Source organism: Scardinius erythrophthalmus (genome assembly GCF_964197995.2).
Source record: "Scardinius erythrophthalmus genome assembly, chromosome: 16".
Lineage (NCBI taxonomy): Eukaryota > Metazoa > Chordata > Actinopteri > Cypriniformes > Leuciscidae > Scardinius > Scardinius erythrophthalmus.
The window spans coordinates 5,332,825-5,358,477 of record NC_138236.1 but is presented as its reverse complement, the minus strand read 5'-3'; the positions used below and the strand labels follow the sequence as shown (position 1 = coordinate 5,358,477).

The 25,653-nt window shown below is 35.2% G+C and overlaps 2 protein-coding genes across 4 annotated transcripts in view; one reads left to right on the top strand and one right to left on the bottom strand.

The window, feature by feature from the left end:
• The first annotated feature begins 172 nt into the window (after positions 1-172).
• Positions 173-13,862, top strand: ica1 (islet cell autoantigen 1). 2 transcript variants are annotated; one of them, XM_081389062.1, is made up of 13 exons: positions 173-304; positions 721-750; positions 837-1,002; positions 1,096-1,168; positions 4,775-4,898; positions 5,194-5,392; positions 7,276-7,401; positions 7,605-7,703; positions 9,042-9,130; positions 9,209-9,258; positions 10,148-10,390; positions 11,052-11,132; positions 12,099-13,862. In XM_081389062.1, the coding sequence occupies exons 2-13, from the start codon at positions 734-736 to the stop codon at positions 12,209-12,211; spliced, it is 1,380 nt and encodes a 459-aa protein (XP_081245188.1). In that variant the 5' UTR covers positions 173-304; positions 721-733; the 3' UTR covers positions 12,212-13,862. The 2 variants fall into 2 exon arrangements, with proteins under 2 accessions (XP_081245188.1, XP_081245189.1); XM_081389063.1 differs by lacking the exon at positions 721-750 and having other exon boundaries at positions 176-304; positions 12,099-13,685.
• Positions 13,556-25,653, bottom strand: part of glcci1b (glucocorticoid induced 1b) — a 15,148-nt gene continuing 3,050 nt past the window's right edge. For both annotated transcript variants that reach the window (XM_081389066.1, XM_081389065.1), the window contains 7 exons: positions 22,475-22,596; positions 18,080-18,166; positions 16,474-16,566; positions 15,871-16,011; positions 15,567-15,690; positions 15,293-15,413; positions 13,556-14,593 (listed from right to left, as the gene is read on the bottom strand). In XM_081389066.1, coding sequence (XP_081245192.1) covers positions 14,320-14,593; positions 15,293-15,413; positions 15,567-15,690; positions 15,871-16,011; positions 16,474-16,566; positions 18,080-18,166; positions 22,475-22,596 — 962 coding nt within the window. In that variant the 3' untranslated portion in view covers positions 13,556-14,319. The remainder of the gene's footprint in view (positions 14,594-15,292; positions 15,414-15,566; positions 15,691-15,870; positions 16,012-16,473; positions 16,567-18,079; positions 18,167-22,474; positions 22,597-25,653) is intronic.

The window sequence follows — 25,653 nt, the reverse complement described above, 5'->3', positions numbered from 1 at the left end:
AGAAACTTTATTAGTAATTTAGAAGCTACGAAAACTTAAAAAATCATATTAATATCATCAAATCATTCAGAACGATCACAATTGTGCGTTTACAGTCCCTGTTTCAAGATAATTGTCATTCTGCCTATCCATCCATTCCTCCTATATTCGCAGTGCGCTCGTGCACTGCAGTAGCGCGCATGACGTCATCGCTCCTTCTGCGAGGACGCGCACCCAAAAACACGCAGTGATACTCTCATGTAGCGTTTCATTTTCGCATTACAGAATGTCTTAAACATCTGCAGCCGGGATCCAAACTCATAAGGTGAGTCTCACACTAATTAAATTCATTATAAGGCCTCTTATAATAAGTAGATAATTTCCTGCATTTACTGTAGCTGTTGCATAATGACAGAATAATGTAGGATGTTTGTTTTGGTGCGGCAGAGAATGAAATCCGGATGTGAGAGTCACATGCAGGATGAATATTGTAAGTGTACTGTAGCATTAATTAGGTTTATTAGCATAGATATCATCTTCCTGTAGAGAAATGCTCGCAAAAGATAAAGAGAGGCCTGTATGTTCAGTCAGTTATGTTTGTGGTGCATTGATGAAACGTGAATGCTTTTTTTCAATAGCACAATGACCAGTTATCTTCTATACATTAAAACCATGTGTTAAACTTATAAACATGTGACGGTATCATAAATTGTGATGAAAAAAATTTCCTTTTTATTTAAGATAATTGATAAACATGGAGAAAGGGAACCAGTGAGTATGCATTCATTTGCAGACATTCATGATTGTAGGCTTAAACAATGAGATGCTTTCATAATTGGTTTGTTATGTCTTTGCAGAGGTTATTCTCATTTTGACCAGTTTCTCCAAAGTCAAGAATCATCTGTGGTGAACAAGTTCCAGCAGAAATACTGGAAAACCAAACAAACACTGATCAAAGTCACAGGAAAGAAGGAGGACGAACATGTCGTTGCTTCCGATGCTGACCTGGATGCTAAACTGGAGGTGAGAAATGGACAGAATTCAGACTTTTCTTTTCTGAATCTGGATGTATCAAAAGGTCATGTGATGGATTTGGTTTGGCATGCTTCCCCTCAGGTGTTTCATTCAGTGCAGAGAACGTGCATGGAGCTCCTTAAGGTGATTGAACAGTATCAAAGGAGGATCAGCTGTAAGTAGACCTCAATTTCACACATTTATTAATATTCATATCCTTGATCTCTAGTGAAAAAGAAGTGCGCTTAACTGTATTGAATGTACACTTGTAGTGTACTTCTACTGTTAAAAGTAGAGTCCACTCTCATGAATGTTTCTTAACACACTTTTAAAGTGCACTTTGTTATAATGTCAAATTAAAGTTTTTACTTTAAATACATTTTAAACCATTATGTTTGAATAATCTTTGTCATTCTTTAAAAAAAAAGATAATTATTTTGTTGCTGACTCAAATACTACAGCATGTAAAGTTCTGTTGTGTTATTTAATGTTACATTTAAAGAGAACATTTTAAGTGTACTCATTTGTAACTTAAGCATTACATTCATATCAATAACTACAGCTTAAGTCAAGTCAAGTTTATTTATATAGCGCTTTTCACAACACAGGTTGTATCAAAGCAGCTTCACAGTATTAAATTAAAATAATACATCAATGTTTGTTTCTAGTGGAAAACGTCCACGTTTGGTAATGCTGATCAATAGTATTGTTGATTGATTAATTAAATTAAATTAAATATCCCCAAATATCCCCAACTGAGCAAGCCAAAGGCAACAGTGGCAAGGAACCGAAAAACTCCATCAGGTGACCTAAAAAACCTTGGGAGAACCCAGGCTCAGTCGGGGGCCAGTTCTCCTCTGGCGTTTATAAACTAGAGGTCGGATTTAACTGTAAGATTAAAAGTATTATATGAATGCCTGGCTGAAGAGATGCGTCTTTAATCTAGTTTTAAACTGGGAGAGCGAGTCTGAGCAACGAACAGTATCAGGAAGACTATTCCAGAGTTTTGGAGATAAATGTGAAATTGCTCTCCCTCCTTTGGTGGACCTAGATATCCTAGGTATGACCAAAAGCCTCGAATTTAGTGATCTTAAATGATGTATTATAGGGCGATAGAAGATCCGTTAAATAGACTGGAGCTAAGCCGTTTAGGGCGTTATAAGTCAGTAGCAATACCTTGTAATTAATACGGGACTTTATAGGTAACCAATGTAGTGATGATAAAATTGGTGTTATATGATCATATTTTCTTGATCTAGTAAGAACTCTAGCGGCGGCATTTTGGACTAACTGTAGCTTGTTTATTGAGGATGCAGGACAACCAGCTAATAAAGCATTACAGTAATCTAGTCTCGAGGTCATGAATGCATGAACTAGCTTTTCTGCGTCAGAAACTGATAGCATGTTACGTAGCTTAGCAATGTTTCTAAGGTGGAAAAAGGCTGTTTTTGTAACATACGAAATATGATTTTCGAAAGACAGGTTGCAGTCTAGTATAACACCCAGGTCTTTTACTGTAGAGGATAAAGTAACAGGACATCCTACTATGTTAAAGTTGTATTGTGAGAGGTTTTGTGGGCGGTTTTTTGAACCGATGATTAGTACCTCTGTCTTGTCTGGATTTAATAAAAGAAAATTGCGCGTCATCCAATCTTTTATATCTTTAACACACTCTGTCAGTTTGGATAATTTAGCGTTTTCATCCGGCCGTGATGAAATATAGATTTGAGTGTCATCAGCATAACAATGGAAACTAATTCCATGTTTCCTTATAATATTTCCAAGTGGCAACATATATATTGAGAATAACAGAGGGCCTAACACAGATCCCTGCGGCTTAAGCTTAAGTTCAGCTAATTGCATTTAATATCATTTAAAACTAAAATGCATTTTCAGTTAATTGTAAACAACATGCATTTATATGGGGCGCCGTTTGTAAAGCGGCTCACGCTGAAAATAACAGCAACATTTTGTCACATTTAGCTTCAAACAATGTTTAAAAAACTGGTATGAATTTTTGACGGTCACTTTTTACCACATTTACAACAATATTTGTCAACTTAGATATATTTTAAATAGTTAAATCTAAATATTAAATGTTACACCTAAATGTTAAATATTAAATCTAAATGCTAAATCTAAATCTAAATGTTAAATCTAAATCTAAATGTTAAATCTAAATCTAAATGTTAAATCTAAATATTAAATCTAAATCTAAATGTTAAATCTAAATGTTAAATCTAAATCTAAATGTTAAATCTAAATATTAAATCTAAATCTAAATGTTAAATCTAAATCTTAAATGTTAAATCTAAATCTAAATGTTAAATCTAAATGTTAAATGTTAAATCTAAATGTTAAATGTTAAATCTAAATATTAAATCTAAATCTAAATGTTAAATCTAAATGTTAAATCTAAATCTAAATGTTAAATCTAAATGTTAAATCTAAATCTAAATCTAAATGTTGAATCTAAATGTTTTGGGTGAAACTAAATATTTAACTAATATGCAAATTCAAAATGCCGGAAGTGCCAAAATAAAAGCTCGAGGTGGTCAGTGTGTGTTTATAGCATGGTTTATAGTGTCAAATAACGAATAAAAACCATCTCATAATAATAACTTTAATATAACGATAATAACTACCTAAAATAATAAACACGTTTGGAGAAACTGTAGAGTATGTGATGACAGAGTGATGACATGACATTCAGTCAAAGTGAGCCCCCTAGTGGCTGGCTATTATGGCTTCAGGTCATAAGTCCCGCACTTTTCATAAAAGTGACACTAGCCTACTCTTCAAATACAGTTTCTCCAAACGTGTTTATTATTTTAGGTAGGCCTAGTTATTATCACGATAATCTATGTCCAAGAGTCCATTTCCTCAGATGATATGGTTTTTATTCGTTATTTGACACTATAAACCATGCTATAAACACACACTGACCACCTCGAGCTTTTATTTTGGCACTTCCTGTTACCGGCATTTTGAATTTGCATATTAGTTAAATATTTAGTTTCACCCCAAACATTTAGATTCAACATTTAGATTTAGATTTAACATTTAGATTTAGATTCAACATTTAGATTTAGATTTAGATTTAACATTTAGATTTAACATTAAGATTTAGATTCAACATTTAGATTTAGATTTAACATTTAGATTTAACATTTAGATTTAACATTTAGATTTAGATTTAATATTTAGATTTAACATTTAGATTTAGATTTAAGATTTAACATTTAGATTTAACATTTAGATTTAGATTTAATATTTAGATTTAACATTTATATTTATATTTATATTTAACATTTAGATTTAGATTTAACATTTAGATTTAGATTTAGCATTTAGATTTAACATTTAACATTTAGGTGTAACATTTCATATTTAGACTTAACTATTTAAAATATCTCTAAGTTGACAAATATTGTTGTAAATGTGGTAAAAAGTGACCGTCAAAAATTCATACCAGTTTTTTAAACATTGTTTGAAGCTAAATGTGACAAAATGTTGCTGTTATTTTCAGCGTGAGCCGCTTTACAAACGGCGCCCCATACATTTAGGGGTCTGAAAACATTGCATTCAGTTTGCACTTACTGTAAGTACATTATTTTAAAGTATATTATTTCCATAATAAGTACTCTTATCTATGTCAAAGTGTACTTGTTTTTTAAAACTGTCTGCTGTGCCGTTCAAATGTTTAAAACTTAAAGGTGGATTTTTTTGTCATAATTTATTATTCAATGCAAATGTGGCTTAATTCTGATGCTCTTTTCAGTTTTGTCTGAGGAGGAGAATGAACTGGGTCGGTTCCTGCGTTCGCAGGGCTCTCAAGACAAGAGTCGCGCTGGAAAGATCATGCAAGCCACTGGGAAAGCGCTCTGCTTCTCTTCACAGCAAAGGTCTCTTCATTTATTCATTGTTTCAAAAACAACCCTGCTGAGAAATCCAGCATTGCTGGTGAGCTGTATGTTTTGCATTCTGGTTTGCTCTGGTCACCAGTATGTGTAGCAGGGATGCTGGTAGATCAGCGACACCAGCTCAGGTTTCCTTGAGAACAGACTATGCTGGTCCACTATAACTATACCTGGAATTCATGCTGGATTTTTTTCAGTATTGAAGATTCTATACTGTATCATCTTCAGTCAGTCATATGTGATATGTGAATTCTTCTCATTCATTGGTTCCTCACTGCAGATTGGCGCTGCGAGGTCCACTGGGCCGGCTGTACCAGGAGGTGGAGACCTTCCGTTACCGAGCGATCTCGGACACGTGGCTGACGGTGAACAGGATGGAACAGTCACGCACGGAGTACAGAGGAGCTCTGCTCTGGATGAAGGACGTTTCTCAGGAGCTCGACCCGGACACACACAAGCAGATGGAGAAGTTCCGCAAGGTCAGTCTGTCCCAGAGCTCCAGTTTTCCCACACAATCGGGCTATTTTGAAAAATTAGAGGCGTGGGTTGTGTTTCTTTGGGCTATGCTTTTACAGTGTACTAAAAAAGATTATCTGTATAGATAAAACATGAAAAAGAGATACTTTTACTAATGTGTATTGATCTTTCTGAGATGAGAAAATAATTAAATTTACTGTGTAAAGATGTGTTAAAACAGTGTGTTTAAAGAATTGAGGATGTGAAAGGATAATACATGTTTTATACTAAAGCTAGATGAATTTTTTTATGAATGCCTATGTATATAAAATTGTGCAACATATAACATTGTGATAGTGTTGTTCATATTTATAACTCACATTTTAAACAATTTATTGTTTAAATACAAAAAATAAAAGAAGAATTTTAAAAGTAATAGAATAATAAATAAAAGTAACTGAAGAGGAATAAAGTACAGGTTAAATAATTAAAATACACATAATTACATATAAATAAGTCTAGCAAAAATCATTAAAAAAAAGAAAAAGAAAAAAAGAAATTGAATTAATAAAATTAAAACATTTATTTTCATGCCCTTTATGGGAATCCCGAAGCTGTCAACTGTGATTGGATGGGGGGGAAACTGGGCTAGTTTTGAGTCGCTTTAGGCTATACATTTTTCTGTAACTTGCCAACCCTGCAGTGACGGTGTTACTGCAGTGAAACCTTTCACCAGCAGAAGGAGTAAAGTGTCTTCTAATCATTATCATCTGCAGTGGGATGAGATAGACTGCGTCCAAAATCACACTCTCTTAAGCTGGTACTTATTTAGAATATTTAATAATTACTTCACAACCGCTAAATATGTTCTATATAGTATATGTGTAGTATGAATGTTATTTGGATGTACTAATATTCACCACGTTGTCATTATCATGTGACCTATCAGCATCAGTTGGTTCACTTCACTGCCATTCACAAATTCTCTCCCATGGCCTCATGGGATAGTAAAGTGTCCATCATATGCACACTTCTGAATCTCACAGGTAGAAGTAGCTCATCCGGTTATTTTGCCTACTCTTTTATGAGTACTGTGAATTCAGACATACTTATTTTGTCTTATGTTACTTTTTTCACCTACTATATAGTAGGGAAGTATGCGATTTCGGATGCAGCCAATGTGACAAACTCTCAAACTCTCATAAACCCGCTCCTGTGGGATGTGTCAAATATGCATGTGTGTGTGTTTGTGTGTCGGTGATGTGTGAGTTGTGGAGTGGGTTGCTTGTATCTGCCCCTATTCTATACACATTCATACCATACAGAACATACTTCTTTAACGCTTGCAAAATACATACTTATTTAAAATAAGCACCTACTCAAGTTGAATGATTCGCTCTGAATCAGTTGGACCATTTGCTTTGTAAAATGATTCACAGTTTCAAAGTTCTCTAAACACCTCAAGCTGGCGCCACCTTCTGGTCAAAACCGTGTAAGTGCAACGAAAACTCAGCCCAAACATGCATAAAGAAACCGTTTATAAATCAATTACAAATGTTTTCATGAAAGTGGCATCTATTAAATGGAATTTACAAATAATTAAATACCATTAAATATGAAGGTTCTGTAAAATCTATGTTTTAATCATTTGTAGTCCTTGTTTTGTGTGCTATGAGGCAGAGCGTTGGCAAACTTGGTCAATTAAGCAACTAATTATCATTCTCTTTTTGCATTATATACGCATACGTATTAAAATTCATTAAATTGATTAAAAATGAACCTACATTCTAAAACTGACCTGAGATCAGCTAAAAACCGTTAGACACTCGTTCATGTGTTCACCAGATCAACATCTTCTAGTTGTTGTTTTTGATGGGCAGCAGCTTCATCTCTTTATATCCTTCAGGTTCAAACTCAGGTGCGTCACACCAAGACAAGTTTTGACAAGCTGAAGAATGATGTGTGTCAGAAGGTTGATCTGCTCGGAGCCAGTCGCTGTAATCTGCTCTCACACGTCCTGACAACCTATCAGGTGCTGCTTCTTGTAGATTCATTATTATTATTATTGTTTTTACCTGAGCTGTGAGCATGTGATGTGTACATTATTATTATAATTATTATTATTATTTGATCTAAAGGAATTGTTAAAGGCATTTATCTCTTACAATTGAGCAGAATGAAGTCTTGCAGAGAGTCGTGTCATAAAGATAAATATCTGTCTTTTCTGTGCTTCAGACCACATTGCTTCATTTCTGGGAGAAAACCTCTCACACTATGGCTGCTATTCATGAGAGCTTCAAAGGCTGCCAGACTCATGAGGCTTCAGCACTGGGGGTGAGAGCTTTCAAAAGAAAATGATCTCATTGTGTTTTATATTCATATTTTGGGGATGGATGTGTATATTTACTTATAGCTCTCGTTTAGTGTTAAAGTCCCCCTGTAGTCAATAATTGTATCCCTTAAAACTCATCTTTGATCGCCGAAATGACACATATAAGCAAAAATGCCTTAAAATAGCTTGAATGTAACTCTACACCCTTGCCTCATTTAGTATTTGCGGTTCTATGAATATGCAAAGAACCCCGCCTCCACTCACTCGCACCAGCTCAGAGATCAACTAGTTGATCTGGGGTGCGTTTCCCGAAAGCATCGTTGGCCAACTATGGTCGCAAGTTCATCGCAATGTCCATTGAACTCTATTGGTAACGACGGAACTTGCGACCATAGTTGGCCAACGATGCTTTCGGGAAACGCACCCCTGATTGGTTACAAGGTAGTTTGTGACGTCAGAAACACCAGCGATTTCAAACCGTGTTTTTGAGACTGTCTTTGGTTCACTGCAGGAGAAAATATTTTTAGCAATGGTGTTGACTTATGAATTTACACATGGTTTGTCTTAAAGCATATTAAAAACACCACATAGACATATATGATAAAAACTGATAAAAAACTTGATTTTCACTCCAGAAAAACTAAAATAAATTCGTTTTGTTTTCCAGTGAGATTTCGGTGCTTGATTTGAACATTTTTATTTAATTTAAAGGAAGATTATGTTATATTTACATTTATTTAATTATTTAGCAGGTGATTTTATCTAAAGTGTATTCTGGAAAAATGCGCTACCATTCAGAAGTTTGGAGTCTTTTTACATATATGTTTTTAAAGATATACTTTTATTCAGCAAAAATGCATTCAATTGATTATATTGACAATAAAGAGGTTTATAATGTTAAAAAACATTTCTATTTTAAATAAATGCGGTTCTTTTGAACTTTCTATTCATAAAAGAATCTTAAAAAAAATATGTTTACTGTTTCCAACCTTGATCATAAAAGTAAATGTTTCTTGAGCAGCAAATCAGCATATTAGAATGATTTCTGAAGGATCATGTGACACTGAAGACTGGAGTAATGATGCTGAAAATTCAGCTGGAATAAATTACATTTTAAAATATATTAAAATAGAAAACAGTTATTTTAAATTGTAATAATATTTGACAATACTGCTGTTTTTATTGCTCAAATAAATATATATAAAAAATATATATATATATATATATATATATTAGATTGTATTCAATGCTCATCCATCTTCCATTGTTTGAACAAACAGGCTGTGATATTATGATGCATGTTCAACAGATATGTTGATCTGTTGTGTCTGATACTCCAGGGCTCAGATCAAGCTTCAAAGAAAAAGGTGAAGAAGAAAACGAAGGCAAAAGCAGAAGATGAGGAGACGAGTCAGAATACAGATGAAACGTAGGAGCTGTTCGGTCCTCATTTCCTTCAGTTTATAATGTGATATACACCTCTAATCGCTCGTCTCTTCTGTTTCAGGCTTATTTCAATTGAACAAGAAACTCTGAGCAGTAACTCCATACAAACAGGTAAAGCTTTCATACATACATTTGTTATACATGAGTGTTATCCACAGGAATAACATAATACCTAATGTTCGTCCTTAAAGGAGACCTATAATGCCCTTTTTCAAAGTCCCAAAAAGGGCTCTTTCAAAAACAAGCAGTTTTCATGCTCGAATGTTCAATAAACACATTATTTTTCACATATTCTCCATTATTGCAGCTCCTCTCTCCCCAGTCTGTCAGTAGCTATGTTTCCATCCCCACGTTTTTATCCGAATTGAGTGATATCGAATGAAAAATGCCTTATGGAAACAGTAAAATTCGATTGAATTTCATGAATATCGACTCAAATGAAATACGGTCGGTCTCATCGGATTTTATCTTGATCGATATACGGCTTATGTGATAAACGCTGATGGAAACGTTAGATGGCGCGATCCATTTTGTCTAGCAAAACTTTGTTCGCAAATGTAGCCTATGCTTGAATGTTGTGCGATTCAGTGCGAAAATGAAATGGAAACACCTTTTAATGTCTCAAATCAATTCGATATACCAATTTGATCGCAAAACAGCATGTGACGTCATTACGCACAGGTTTTTATTCGCTTTAAAGCCGTTGGATGGAAACACACATTCACCAGCTTTATTCGCATGAGCTTTTTTACCGAACTTCAGATAATTCGATTGACAAGTGGATGGAAACATAGCTAGTATCGCTCTGTTTAGTTCCTGTCTTCTCCTTCTGAAAAGCACACTGTGCTCTGATTGGTCAGCTGGACCAGTGTGTTGTGATTGGTCAAGCTTTTTCATGCTCAAACAGCAACATGACACACTAAGGAAAGCCTATAATGTAAAAAAGCCCTTTGAACATTACATCAAGAACTTTTTCTCTCTCTGTACACTGCATATACAGGAAATGATGAGTGTTTCTCTGGCGGTCAGGAGAGGGATGGCTTGAGTTTGTTGGATGAGATTCTGGGCAGCAGTTCTCTGGAGGACAGGGGTTTCTCGCAGGAATGGCGTGAGGTGTTTGGGGAGGATGAACCGGCCGGCAGTTGCAGAGCAGAGATCCAGCCGTCTGAGGAAGAGTACGACTTCTTTCTGCCTTCCAAACTACTCGACAAAGACATGAGCGACCGACAGGCCACGGTCTCAGGTGAACAGAGATATTTGACTATTGGCAGGAAGTCTGCTTCATGTTGCAGTTTATTGTGGACAAGAACACACTCTTACTGGTGTGTGATGTAACCGGTCTGGTCCTTTAGGGGAGAGTTCATCTGAAATAGCTGATACTTTAATAATTGATCATCATGGAACAAAATATACACTACCACTTTTTTATGTTTTTGAAAGATGCTCACCAAGGCTGCGTTTATTTGATCCAAAATACAGTAAAACGTGAAATATTATTACAATTTAAAATAACTGTTTTCTATTGAATTATATTTTGAAATGTAATTTATTCCTGTGATCAGAGATGAATTTTCAGCATCATTACTCCAGTCTTCAGTGTCACATGATCCTTCAGAAATCATTGCTGACTTAATTAACATTTTCATTATAAATGTTGAAAACACTTGTGCTGCTTCATATTTTTGTGGAAACCCTGATTTAAAAAAAAAAACTGAATTCTTTGATTAGTAAAAAGTCCAAAAGAATTTGAAAAAGAAATATGTTGTAACATTATAAATGACTTTACTGTCAATTGTGATCAATTTAATGCATCCTAGCTGAATAAAAGTATTAATTTCTTTTCTTTTTTTTATACAGAAGTATACATGTACTGTACATTCTCTTTAATATTGCCCGTATTCCAGGTTGGGCGACAGCCATTCCACAGAATATCCCTGAAAGCTCATCTGTAGCGAGTCAAATCTCTTCCAAATCTGCAGTGAAAGGTAAAGTGATCAGAGTCTTTTAGAGTGTGTCAGACTCAATATTGGGAGTCTAAACATGAATTGATCCATTGTGATGCATTGATCTGAAACCGAATTTAAAACTTGTTTACAATAATGTATTTTGTGGTCATTTCTTATCCAAAGTATGATTCATACCCCCTCCCCTTAACCCGTATGTACTGCAGCGGGTCAATTTGACCCATTTTGATTTTTGAGTTGTTAGAAATATCCGTTTTTTTTGTTGTTTTCTTTTTTGACTTTTTCTCATTTACGGTCATGCATGCATGCAACATGCTGATATGTTTTGACATATAAACAAACAATTTCTGTTACTTTTGTGATGTTTGTACCTCAATTTGACCCATATGACCACATAATTTAATGTTCTAAGGCAACTGTACAGACCTAAAATAATAACATTTCTTGGTTATATTTTGTTATTTTAGTTTTTTACTACCCTATGAAGCTAAAAAAGGAGCTTTTCCCCACTTATTTCTATACAGAAAAATATTTTGTCAGCCACATATGGTAAAAATGAGCTTTCATTTATTTTTTTCAATCTTTCTGAAATACAATTAAACCTGTTGTTTTTCTTGAAATTTTGTGACTTTTTCTCATTTAGGGTCACTCAAACACTGATGTGTTTTGACATATACACAAAACATTTCTGTTACGTTTGTGATGTTGGTGGGTCAATTCAACATATTTATATGTTCTAAGGCAAGAATCGTATTGAATCCAATTAGGGTCAATTTAGGGACCCAGACCATACAGGTTATTCCCAGAAATCGAACAGTGTACGAGGGTTAAAAAAGATACATAAAATCGAGACCAAATTTCAGATCATTTCAAAGCAAATATTTACACCTATAACTTTAGGTTGTCTTTTTTGAATATATTGTAATGCATCTTTTAATCACTTCTAAATGTTTGTTTTTTTTTGTTTTTGTTTTTTTTTAATTGCAGATACCTCAAAAGATCTCTCTGCTTGGTTCAATCTGTTTGCCGATCTGGATCCGCTGTCAAACCCGGATGCAATCGGCCGAACCAATGAGGAAGACGAGCTACTGAACGCTTAATCTGCCCTGTTCTGTTACAGATGCACTTTATCACTCTTGTCGCACAAACGGCAGTTTATGCAAGAGGCCTACAGATCTGGACAGATAACAAGTGATTTCTTAATGCCATTGCAGTAAACCTTAATTATTTAATGGAGAAATATTTGCTGCCAAAGGAAATTAATAATAATCACTCTGGCCTTGATTCCTTTTCTATTGCTAGTATTGTCAAGGCAGTTTGATTTGCCATAACATTGTGGATTTACTTATTTTACATGAATGTGTATATTAACATTTCTCAACATTATCAGCAACAGTAAGTAGATTTTGGTTTGTATATTGTGATATTGCATGTTTTTTTGTAAATCATTATTTATTGTAAATGTGTCTTACTTTAGTGCCGACTACTAAAACTAATGCTGCATTTCAAAAGCCTTAAATATGAGAGAGGTTTAGGACAGTCCTTGAATTAATTTATTTTGATGAAAGTCATAATGTATATTAATCTTAGGAAAACTTTATCTGATGTGAACGCAGCTGTTGTGAATATATTTTTAAGAAGTATGGATAAGTTATAGAATGCAACTCTAACCACTTACTTTTTACAGTCTTGGTTCTGGAAGTTATTTTTCCTGGAAGTATTTTTTTCCCATTAAAGTGTACATAATAAATAATAAAAGCCTCAGTGCTCATGGTAGGTCTGTTTTGAAATATTTAAACATTATTAAAAAAAAATTAAAATTCTTCCAGAACCTGACTATTGTATTCTATTATTTTTGTCAGGAATACCAAACATTGGCAAAAACTTGGACAAATCAGGTCCTATGAAGTAAGCATTTATGTACATGTTGTTTAATTGTATTTGTGCTGATTATATGTGTGTGTGTGTGTGTGTGTGTGTGTGTGTGTGTGTGTGTGTGTGTGTGTGTGTGTGTGTGTGTGTGTGTGTGTGTGCCTGAAAACTGGGTCCCTTGTACTACAAATATCCTGAAGCATTTTAAATATCAATACCTGGGTATTACCTTTCACTACACATACAACCTGCAAACATGTAAGTGCAATAAAATGTAATAAAAAAGCTTTTGTAAATGTGAATCCACATAACACCTAATACCCTGTGGAAACAAATTGCCTTACTGAAGTCAGTTCTTAGTATCAGTGCTTTCCTAAATAAATGCATCATAATAAATCAGAAACTGCTACACCAAATAATGCCATATCATTTTCAATATTTTGTGCTGTATTATTGTTTACAGTTCTACCATTAATATGTAACTGGATGGCATGAAATTAATTAATAAAAGATGTGTAATTTTAATCTAATAGTGTACTCTATACTGTATATACAGAAACTAACTGGAAACTGATCTTTAAATGGAGATTTATGAGTTAGAGGGTAAGTTATTGCAGTGAAAGATAATTGATAGATAAAAATGCTTCTTTTTTTTAACTAAATCCACATAACACAATATACAAACAGTCTCAGTACTAATGTAAAAAACAAAACAAAAAAACACCTGAATTCCCAATTCAACCAAAAAAAACTATTAGGAAGCACATACACGCAAATATTCTACTTTACAAATGTCACTTTAATGTGAGCATCCAGCACAATAGCATTTATACACCATATCAGTGTCACATGAATAAAAGAGGAAGACCCTAAAATGACAAAAAACATTATTACTGTCATTATTACTCAAACAGGGAAGTATGGATGTTAGGGCTGGGCAGTATTGTGAATATGTGCAATTATTTTGCTAGCAATGACGTTGTGGTGAAATGATGGTTCCTCTAATGGAAAAAAAAAAATATATCATCAAAAGGCTGAAAAATAATATCGAGATATAATTAATTATAGCTATATCATCCAGCCCTAATGGAAGCTGGGTTATGTGTTAAGGCATGAAAGAGCATTTTGGGCTGTTGGATTACAGCTAGATACCGTCATATCTAATGTGTTTTACCTGGTTAGTAGGATGTGCTGTAAGATTAAGACTTGTGCACTCCAGAAGAATTACATGAAACCCAAGATAAAGTTCAACGTACAACAAAATGGTCCTTTTGTACAACCATTAGCAAGTAAGAAAATTTCCTAGAAAGTGGAGTCAGATCTGAGCTCTGATTGGCTAACTGAGCAGCAGGCACTTCCTAATACTGCAGCGTTCAGAGGCCACGGGCCGCAGCGGGAAGCTGTTTTGTACGGTGGCCTCTGTAAATGGACCAGACATCTGATCTGAAGTGTGATTATCCAGCGGGTTACTGGGACGAGCAGCAGCATCTGATGGGAATAGAGACGAACACAGCAGCTTTACAGGACAGAAGGCGGAGCCACTTGGAGTGAAGTTCACCTTGTTTCTGTCGGGGCAGGAAAAGATGGGAAAGCCTTGTGTCCTACAAGTGCTATGAGATAAAAATAAATCAATAATATATGAAGATCAAGAAAAATAGTAATGAAGTCATAGAATAAGCAAACAACAAAGTTGGTGGCCATTAAAATTCGTGTATATATATCTATGTATATATATGTATATATATATAGAGAGAGAGATAGAGAGAGATATATAGAGAAAGATAGATAGATAGATAGATAGATAGATAGATAGATAGATAGATAGATAGATAGATAGATAGATAGATAGATAGATAGATAGATAGATAGATAGATAGATAGATAGATAGATAGATAGATAGATAGATAGATAGATAGATAGATTTAATACTGATTTATTACAATATACATGCAAATATAAATCAGTTTTCATATAATATATAACACCTAAACTGCACACTTTAGAAATTGTTCTATAAAATCTATATACATATTTTTTATATATATTTTTAACTATTTTTAAAATAACAAATGACTGGGAAAAAGTCATGTTATTTTCCAAATACAAGGTATTACTATGGTACTAAAAAAAACAAGTATAACATGATGCTTTGTGAGTTAAACTGAAGCTCACTAAGCAGTTCTACCAGCAAACTTCAAGCAAAACCTTGCACCAAAACCCAAAGCATTTTCCGTGGATGTGCACAACAATATGGTTTTAAAAAAGGGGTTTTATGAGAATCCACTGTAGTGCAGTCAATGGTACTTACATGAGGTCTTCAAACACTTTGACCTTCTCACAGCCCTCGGGAGGCTCACGTTTAAACGTATAACTGTTGTTGGGTTTGGGAGAGCTGGAAAACTGAGGCAGAGGTGAACCACTCCTGTAATCTAAAAGAACAAAATAAAGCTGTTTATTTAAGCAAACCTTCCCTAGTAAAATACTGTGAAAGTACCACAGTACAGTGATGGTATCAGATGGCAATACCATGGTAATTTTATATCTGCCATAATAGTTAATGAGTAGCATAGAGAGTGCTGTACCTTTGTCAGTGTCTGCAGGAGGAGAGCAGCAGAAACAGGGACTGCAGGACATGTGCGTCTCAGTGCTGTGAGTGTGATGAAGAGGAGGAACAGGAGCACGGCCACCGTCTCGCACCTCCAGAGCCTGAAACACCGGGACAAACACGCTACAGTTACAGTCTTACAACCTTGAAATGTTCCGTTGAAATCTGTGTGTGTGTGTGTGTGTGTGTGTGTGTGTGTGTGTGTGTGTGTGTGTGTGTGTGTGTGTGTGTGTGTGTGTGTGTGTGTGTGTGTGTGTGTGTGTGTGTGTGTGTGTGTGTACCTTCTCCTCTTCCCTCCCCCAGTCCTCACAGATGAAGACACTCTCCAGCTCCTGGTTAATACAGTCACTATAGCTGGGCATTCTACATATGAGGGGTCTTGAATGGATCATATTAGTTGAAGATGCAGAGAGTCGCTTTGGCTGAAAAACAAAAAGCACATCTTCATTTAAAGAGACTAATTAGTAGATTAATGTCAAAGTCACCTTTTAAAATGTCTGAAATTATCTAATATAAATATGGGTTAATCTCACAAAAATAGACAATATCAAATTTCACTCCAAAATGTAAAAGATTAAAAAAAAAGTAAAATTATTTCAAAAATAATAAGAAGTTAAAATCATGAAAAAACTGTATCAAGTTTTGACCAAAAATATAATAGAAAGAAATAGACAAAAAGTTATTTCAAATTGTAATAATGTTTCACAATATTATATATATATACAGTATATATATATAGTATAGTTAATAAAGCCCAATATTCTGATTATAAGACCCAAAAATTGCTTTAAAAAGTTATGGTTATGGGTAATACTTCCGGTTAAAGATTAAATAAGCAAAAGCAAAACTATCCGAGCACACATGATGAAGTCGATCTACAGTACCTGGACCTGGTTCAGCTGCGTCACTTCTTCTTTCTCCTTGATATTGCAACTTCCCTGCAAACTGCGCTGGAGCTGCTGGCGGAGTTTAGCGATCTAGAAATCACATACTTATTATTAGCAATGGCTGGAAGGAAAGAACAATTGTTGACGCAAAATCTGAGCTCATGCCATAACGCCCTTCACCAGACAACTATTGAATACTAGATGACATGTCCCGACAACTAACCATATATAATATACTATATATAATAAACCACACAGGTTTTATTGTTAATTTAGCTTTCTAAAATAAATGTTTGTTATGTTGCCACATCTTGGGATTCCTAAACTGACTTTGCAAGTGTATGAGAGCCAATACTGGCAAGTCAAGACACAATGTGTGGGTAAAAACAAAATGTATTTCCCATAATTATGGAAAACAAGGCCAATTATACGCCCAAAGTATGTCTATAAAAACACACTGCCACCCATCATAACCCAGAGGTTACTATGGCTATGTTCACACAGCAATTAAATATGTTTATGAGTTCTGTATTTAACTCTTAATATGGTTGAATTTACACGGTTTACGGGAGTGTCGACTGCATTCTATCACCAAACTCGCACCTGTAAAACCGGGACTCACAAACAAATCCTCTGCAAATCACACAGCACTGCACACGCAAATTGGATGGAACGACTTGAAATATAATTGGAAATGGACTTTTCATTAACTTTGATAGGCTGTACAACAAAGGAATTGTAATTGACTGCGTTTTCTGCAGGAAGCTGATCTCTAGTGATGGGTCTAAGTTTTTAATGATCATATGCTGGTGAAGGGTGAGAAATCTAGCGTACCACATGACTTTTGTCAAAGAGTCATGTGTGACTCACGAACCATAGGTTCCCAACCTTGATATAGGGTGTGTTGTGTTCACACATGTAGTTCGGTTCTTTTAATCCAGACCAAACCATAAAACTTTGGTACATTTGGTCCTGGTTCACTTAGCATTCACACTTGTCATTTTTAACACCGAACCTAAAGATACAAAACAAAAAATGGCTTTTATGACGTATATTTTGCAATGAAACTTACCAAATGCGCTCGTTGTATGCGCGTACATACAATATGATGGCATTTGTACCAGCTGAGAACTCACAAAGAGTTTATAAAATGTGTAAAGGAGTCAAAACAGTGCCAGGAATTCCTCCGTCGCACACAAAAATTAAGATCTTCAGCGAGGAGATGGCGTTTCCAATGCATGTACCAAACTGTGATGGGCAATGTAGCCGACAATAAGATGCTTGAGCATTCTTTTTAGGGTCACATCCTGTTTTGGTTCGTTTACATGTCTTTGGTCCGTGTTGAGTTCATATTTCAGTCGAACCGCACCAGAGTTTGTTTGGAAGCGGACGAGACTCATGTTTTCAGTGTCTTGGCCCTCTTGTTTGGTGCCACCAGGGTTCAGATGGCAGCGTTCACACTTATTCAAATGAACCGCACTAACTGAGCAATCGCACCAGGGTTCGTTTTAATCAAACCAAACATGCCAAGTGTGAACACATTCTGAAAGGCATTTTTTGTAAGTGTAAAAACTGTGTATTGTGTACGTATTTTCATGCATACCTCAATGAGATGGTCAGCGCTCTCCCATGATGCCGAGCGCTTGTGTACGTTAACCTCTCCTCCATCCTCGGTCCAAAATCCAGGCGTCTGCAATAAACATGGTTAAAACATGTTCAACACTATGCACACACTGACTAAATAATCATGCTGACTTTAAATTGTGTCCTATATAGAATATATTCTTGAAATCATGTGACCTAGATATGTAAATCTTTCATAAAACAACAACAGGATGTTTGTGGTTAGCAAACAGCATATGTGCCATTTGACCAAAACCGCAACAAAAAGAACAAACAAAAAGATGGACAAAAGGCACCACAAATAAGTGCATCTTTTTCCAGATACTCATTTTCTTCTAGTCTTTAATGAGTTTTGTTTTGTGGTGCCAGCTGATAACGTTCTTAGAAAGTCTGAGAAAGCAAAGTTTTATAAAGGAATATTTATGAATGTTTCAATGTTTTGGTCCATATAATAAAAATCAATTGGGCCGAAAACTATATTGGACCCCATTGACTTTTACTTTATGGACAAAAATCAGAAGAAAGCAAGTTATACTGGTTTGGACTTACTGTGGTTTTATGGAATTAATATACTTGAAAAGAATATATTTCAATATGAACTGAATGTAATGTCTGCAGACACTTTATTGCATGTTATATATAATAGTTTACATTTATACTGAATGCAATTTGTTGAACTTAAGAGTGCTTTTTTGACCCACTTAAGTAGGACTTAATTGCATACTTCTATTGTCTTTAAAATATGTTTAAGTGTACAGCTGAATGTACCCACAAAAATGTATCATCAACTAAAGTACACTTTAAAGTAATTTCTATTGAAACTTGTATGCAATGCATTTAAGTGTGTAATTAATGAAGTTGAAAATACATTTTTAAAAATTTCACTTTAAATGATATATCAATTAACACTACATTTAAAATTATAACCAAGTATTTTACATGCTTTAGTATGTTAGTCAACATAAGTAAAAAATAAGCATACTTCTAAAAAGCATGACAAAAGATTATTGAAACAATGATTTAAATTTTAATTTAAAATGCATTTAAATTTAAAATCGCGCTTAAGTATGTTAAGAAACAGTCATGAAAGTTATCTATAAGCACAGTTTTTAGAAATATACTTTAAAAATTTGAAGTACACTACAAGTGAACATTCAATACATATAAGCATACTTGGGAGAGTGAGTAAACGATGACAGAATTTACATTTTTTGGGGGTGATGAACCATTTCAGGAAGCAGACAGGGTCAATTCTGATTTCAAGTTGACCAAGAAAACAGTCCACGAGAAGTTTTTAAACACTAATCATCAATTCACCAAGCGCTTTAAACAATGGCAAAAGCTGCTACTGTCAACAAAGAGCCTCGGCATGGCTCTGCGGCGTGAAGAGAGATGTTGAGAGAAACGGGATGATTCTGACTCTGGGAGCGCGAGGCCTCCGCGAGCCGGATCAGACATTAGCATATGTATGGATCTCACTGCAGGCAGCTCACCACAGGCACACAAAGAGCTGTCGGAGAGCGCCAGGTGGTGCAGAGACACACAGACATGCGCTCGCAACCCTTAGGTAGCGTGTGCACACCTACACACAAATACACACACAGAGCGACAGGTGCAAACTGCTGCACCTCCAGAAAGAATTCACTCCACACAACGCCAGAGAGAACTTTCTATGGCGACAGACTGCCACGAAGCATCGGCCTTTGTGACGGTTTTGTTTTAGGGGAGGCGAGGGGTCTCAGCAGAGCTAAAGCACTGAGCACTCAAAGACTTCATGATACTAATGAAGAAAGGAAACAAAACAGAGTAAGAATAAACCTCGTTACACACAGATATCGACCAGTCCGAAACAGCACAACTAACAAGCAAAGCCATTCTTCAGTGTCCAGTGGCTCCGAGAGGGATTTGGACACTTAAAGTCAAAATAAAAATCAGATTTTACTTCTTGAATAGAGTTTCTTGTCTTAAGGCCTGTTCACACCAAAGACCATAACTACAATGATAACAATAAAGATATATTTCTAAAAATCGCTTTAAATGTGAAAGAACAGCAGAATCTATCTATCACACCACAACTATTACGACAACAGCACAGAGAAAGATTTCCCTAGAATCACTTTCAGAATGATTTTTTTTTCCAGCTGATGAACGATAAAAACATTGACAGTCAATCAGAATCAATCTTGCTTTCAGAGCTCGAGCATTTAAAGCGAAAGATGACAAAACTGCAGCGCAAACAGAAAATATCTTGCGCTGGTGTGGACACTAACACAGTTATTGTTACCTTTAAATGTATATAGTTCTTAGTGTGAATGGGGCCTTTTTGTGAATTATTAATTGGTGCACACTATTTGAAATTTTACAAAAAATTGTCTTCGGTGCAAATTGAATAATTTGTGTTGCCTCTAAAGTGACTGACATTACTTTTTTCAATCCTTTTCCATTGTTTAATGTCAAAGATTGAATGTACTGAAATTTCTATGCATATACTATATATATATATATATATATATATATATATATATATATATATATATATATATATATATATATACACACACACACACACACACACACACACACACACACACCGATGAGCCAAAACATTCTGACCACCTACCTAATATGTTAGTCCTCTGCATGCTGCCAAAACAGTGCCGACCCGCCGAGGCATGGACTCCAAGATGAGCAGATCCTTCAAGTCCTGAGGACTGTGAGGTGGAGCTGCAGAGGATCAAACATGTTGGTCCAGCATATCCCACAAATGCTCCATTGGATTGAAATCCTCAAACCATTCCTGAACGATGTGTGCAGTGTGATTATCCTGCTGAAAGAGGCACTTCCTCCAGGGAACACCATTGTCATGAAGGGGTCTACCAGGTCTACAACAATGTTTAGGTGGGTTGCACATGTCAAGTTTACATCCACGTGAATGGCGTGGGTTTCCCAGCAGAACACTGACCAGAGCATCACACTCCCTCCACCGGCTTGTCGTCATCCCACAGTGCATCTCTTCCCCAGGAAAACAGCGCACCTTCTCAACTTCTCCAAGGTCCAGTTCCCATTGTAGGTGCTTTCCGACTCTGATTGGTCAGCGGCTACACAGCCCCATATTCAGCAGAGTGTGATGCACTGTGTGACACATTCCTCACATAACCATCATTAAAATTGTGCCACAGTAAACCTTCCGTTGGCTTGGACCGGAAGGATTAGCCTTCGTCTTGGGCGCCCAACTGTTGCTGGTTTGTGGTTTGTCTCTCCTCAGACCACTGTTAGTAAATTCACCACTGCTGACCGGGAGCAACCCACAAGCCTTGCCGTTTCAGAGATTCTCTGACCCAGTCGCCTTGCTGTAACAGTCTGGCCCTTGTCAAAGTCGCTCAGATCATCATTCCTGCTCATTTCTCCTGCATCCAACGCGTTGATTACGAGAACTGATTGTTTGCTTGCCATCTATTCAACCCAGACCTTAATATGTGGCCTTGTTAGGAGATGATCACAACATTCACTTCACCTGTGACTGGTCAGAATGTTCTGGCTTATCATTATGCATACACACATATATATATATATATATATATATATATATATATATATATATATATATATATATATATATATATATATATATATATATATATATATATATATATATATATATATATACACACACACACACACTCACACACGTCCACTCTGTTAATGCCACTTTAAGTTATATTTTTAAGTTATAAACCAATAGAAATGAAATTCAAAATTAGTTTTTGGTCACTTTGTTTTTGTGAAAAATTAGTATGACATTAGTATTAATAAATCAAAATGATGAAAAAAGTAGTTCTGAGAAAAGCCCTTGTATCAATGATATTATAATGTTCAAGTGTGATGAATCATCATGCATGATTCATCGGTGCACAATATTCCCAAAAAAAAACCACACACATTGTTTTTGTAATCTTTCATTAAAAATATATTGATTTGCACCATCTCTGCAACAACTTTCCTTTTCTATTTATGTCCTTGGCCTCTTATTTTTCAACTCTCATAGCCGTCTGGCTCCACTTTTTTCAAATCACTTCCTGATGTATAAAATTAACATGTTGTATTGTTTAATATCCTATTTAATTTGGAAACACATCTGATTATGGACGTAAAATTGGTTGTGAACACGATTTCACACTTTGTGTTTGTGAAACATTAAATCATTGAGTAAAAATCATGTGAAGTTAGTTCATAAAAATAGGCTGCATATCAATGGTTTGCAGATGCAACTTGTTGGATATTTTGTGGTCTAATGCAATGGATTTTCAGGCATTTAAGTGACTCTTTATTTTAGGGGACTATACTGTGAAGTAAATTGCATGTAACATTGACTGACCTGTGTGGCTTTATCACTCATACAGGACGGCTGGGGTTGGTACGGCTCTCGTGGCCACTGTCCAATCAGGTACTGCTCAGGCAGCTTGTCCAACGAGAGCGGCTGTCGACTGGCTGATCGTACTTGAGAGAAAAAACAGAGGTGTTTATGATTATGTATGCAGTGGACAGTGACATGAGAAATTACTGCATTATGGTGACAGAGAGGAAGTTGGTGGGTGTCACTGGAAACTGATGAGCATTTGCCTGCAATGTCATAACGGTACTGAAACAGAACAAAAACAGACTGTACTTATGATGGAACGTAAACAACAGAAACTTAATATTTATACTTTCTGAAGAAAATTGACTAGTGTTTAACTATAACTAGAGTTATAATTGCTAGTCTGCTTATAGGCCTAAAAGATTTATAGATATGGCTCAGTGTCCCTCTTTCAGTACAAGTCTATGGGTTGTTATTTAATTTTTTAGCCCATTTTATGGTCCATCAGCCCAAAATCTCTCTGATTCTATGGCACAAACATACATTAAACTGTAGGTGCAGGATGAGTTTAATAAACAAAACTGATAATAAACATAATATTTATAATATAAATCTCATGAAATAATAAATAAAATAAATAATAATAAAATCCTATTGTATTATTATATTATTAAATATTTTTAATGGAAAGAATAGTATACATATAAAGAATTATAATGACAATTCCAATATAATATAACATAACATAACATAACATAATAGCAATGCAAAACTGAATGCACTTAACACTGTCAATAAATGACTTTATTAACTGATAACTTTAGTTTTGTAAAAAAAATGCATATATTGTATTGTATTGTCATGCATATATATATAAATATATATATATATATACACACACACACACACACACACACACACACACACACACACACACATATATATATATATATATATACACATATATATATACATATATATATATATATATATATATATATTTACATACATACATACATATATATATAATATATATATACACTTTTTGTATGGATGAATAACCTGCAAATTCTGGATCCCAAAATACAATGCTCATATGTATAATGTATAATCTATAATATTTAAATGACTGTTTTCACATAAAGGTTACACTCCGAGGACACTCAGGAGGAAATGAAACAAAGTGAAACTGCTCACAGTGAAACCCACATGCATGTACACACATGCACCAACAGCTGAAATTCAAAACAACCCGCTTGCATGCAGCCCACAGAGCGATTCCTGCGTGTGTTTGCTCTCTGCTCCAGCTCTGCAAACACAAATGTCAAAGCCTATGCAAAAGAGCCAACAAAATGGCACTGTCGGTTTACTCCCTGCTCATTGTCTTAATACAATGTACCAAAAAAAAAACCATTGCAAGCGACACTCATGACATGAGAAGACGTGTCACGGCACGGCTGGTTACAGTACAGGCCTCAAACACTGAAGCGGTCTGAATGATAACATCGGCTCCGAAACATTTTCAGCCGAGAACACACACCTTTTCTCAATGCACTTGTTGGGGGACGGCTACACTACATTCACTTGCAGATTGCAGCGAGGCAGCTGCAAGGCCTTTGTGTGAAGGAGAAGCGTTTCAAATGCAAATCTACACAAGCATCGGGCACTCCATGAGGACGAGAGATAGAGAGCTGTCTTACAGCCTGCCAGGCCACGACGGTTTGGACAATAGTAGTTTACTCATATTAGAGCGAATAAATGTCAGAACGTTGTTTTTAAAATTCTTTGCTTACGACGAGAACTTGCGCACAATGAAACGCTTGTGAACAATTGAAACACAAAGGCCATGTTCAGAATGGAACACTGGCTTACTAACTACTGTGCACTATATACTGAACACTACTTATTATTTACCAATTAGTGTGTATGTACTATAAAACAAAGTAATGATTAATGTAAAAAAAAAAATAGTGTGCTACATTGTCAGGTGTGTCATGTTTAATTCAGTGAGTGATGTGCAGTTATTATTATCTAAGAACAAAAAATCTTCAATATTGTAATATATTAAAATAATTGTAAAAATATATGAACATTTGTCAGACTGATCAAATACGAAATCAAGGAATAGATCAGCTGTAAAGGTCAAGACTGAAGTCGCTTCCAGTTCATACTCATCATACTTGAAACAGAAGGACAAGTTTAGAACATTGCATTGTGGGATACAGAATTCCTCTACAAGTTAGCAAACATTGTAGGTTATTCGGATATTTCATCCATACAGAAAATACTGTGCACTATATATATACTACATACCAGGATAGTATGGTAGTATGCTATACCAAACATAGTAAATGTGACTATAGAATTACATTAAAGAGACGTGCACATCTCCTGAGGGAACATGTCCAGAGGTGCATAATGGGTAATCTGCCGTCAGCTGGTTATTATTGAAAAATAATCAACTTTTTTAGAGACCACAGTCTTTATGAATCAGCATTAGCCCCCCACCAAAATATTGATTTATTTTGTGATGATAATCATCTGATTGTATAATATCCCTCTTATTATTATATGTCTACTTGTCAAATAAACAAATAAATGAGCATGAAATAATGATTATACAAGAGACATGAAGCACAGATGACTGACTGGGACGGTCAATTATGCGGTTTAGTGTCATTATGAAAATATCTCAATGCTGAAAACCACAACTGATCAGAATCAGTGGAATGAAATTAAAATATATGATACTTCACAAAATGGTGTGATAAACTGTTCTGCTATAATAATTTTATATAAATTTTAATTGATATACTCAGAATTTATGGCTGGGTGACAAAAACATGAACTTGAAATACAAGAATTACAATAAAACGTACGAAAACATACTGTACATTGACACACACACACACACGCATATATCGAGGTCTTAAGATCTGTGATGACCACAGAAATGTAATGTTGGTCTGGGTCTCAAGGGGTCTAATCTTGATCTGGATCTGGGTCTCAGTGGGTCTTACTTTGCTTTAACACAATGGCTTTCATTTTTTTCTGATCATTCCTTATTTTCATAGTAGAATTTGAAAGGTGGGTTACATTATTTTTATTTTATTTTACACAAAGACTTTAATAAACAACAATGTTGTTTAATTCAGTGATTTAAACTAATTTGCACTTACTGTATAGCAGAAAATATC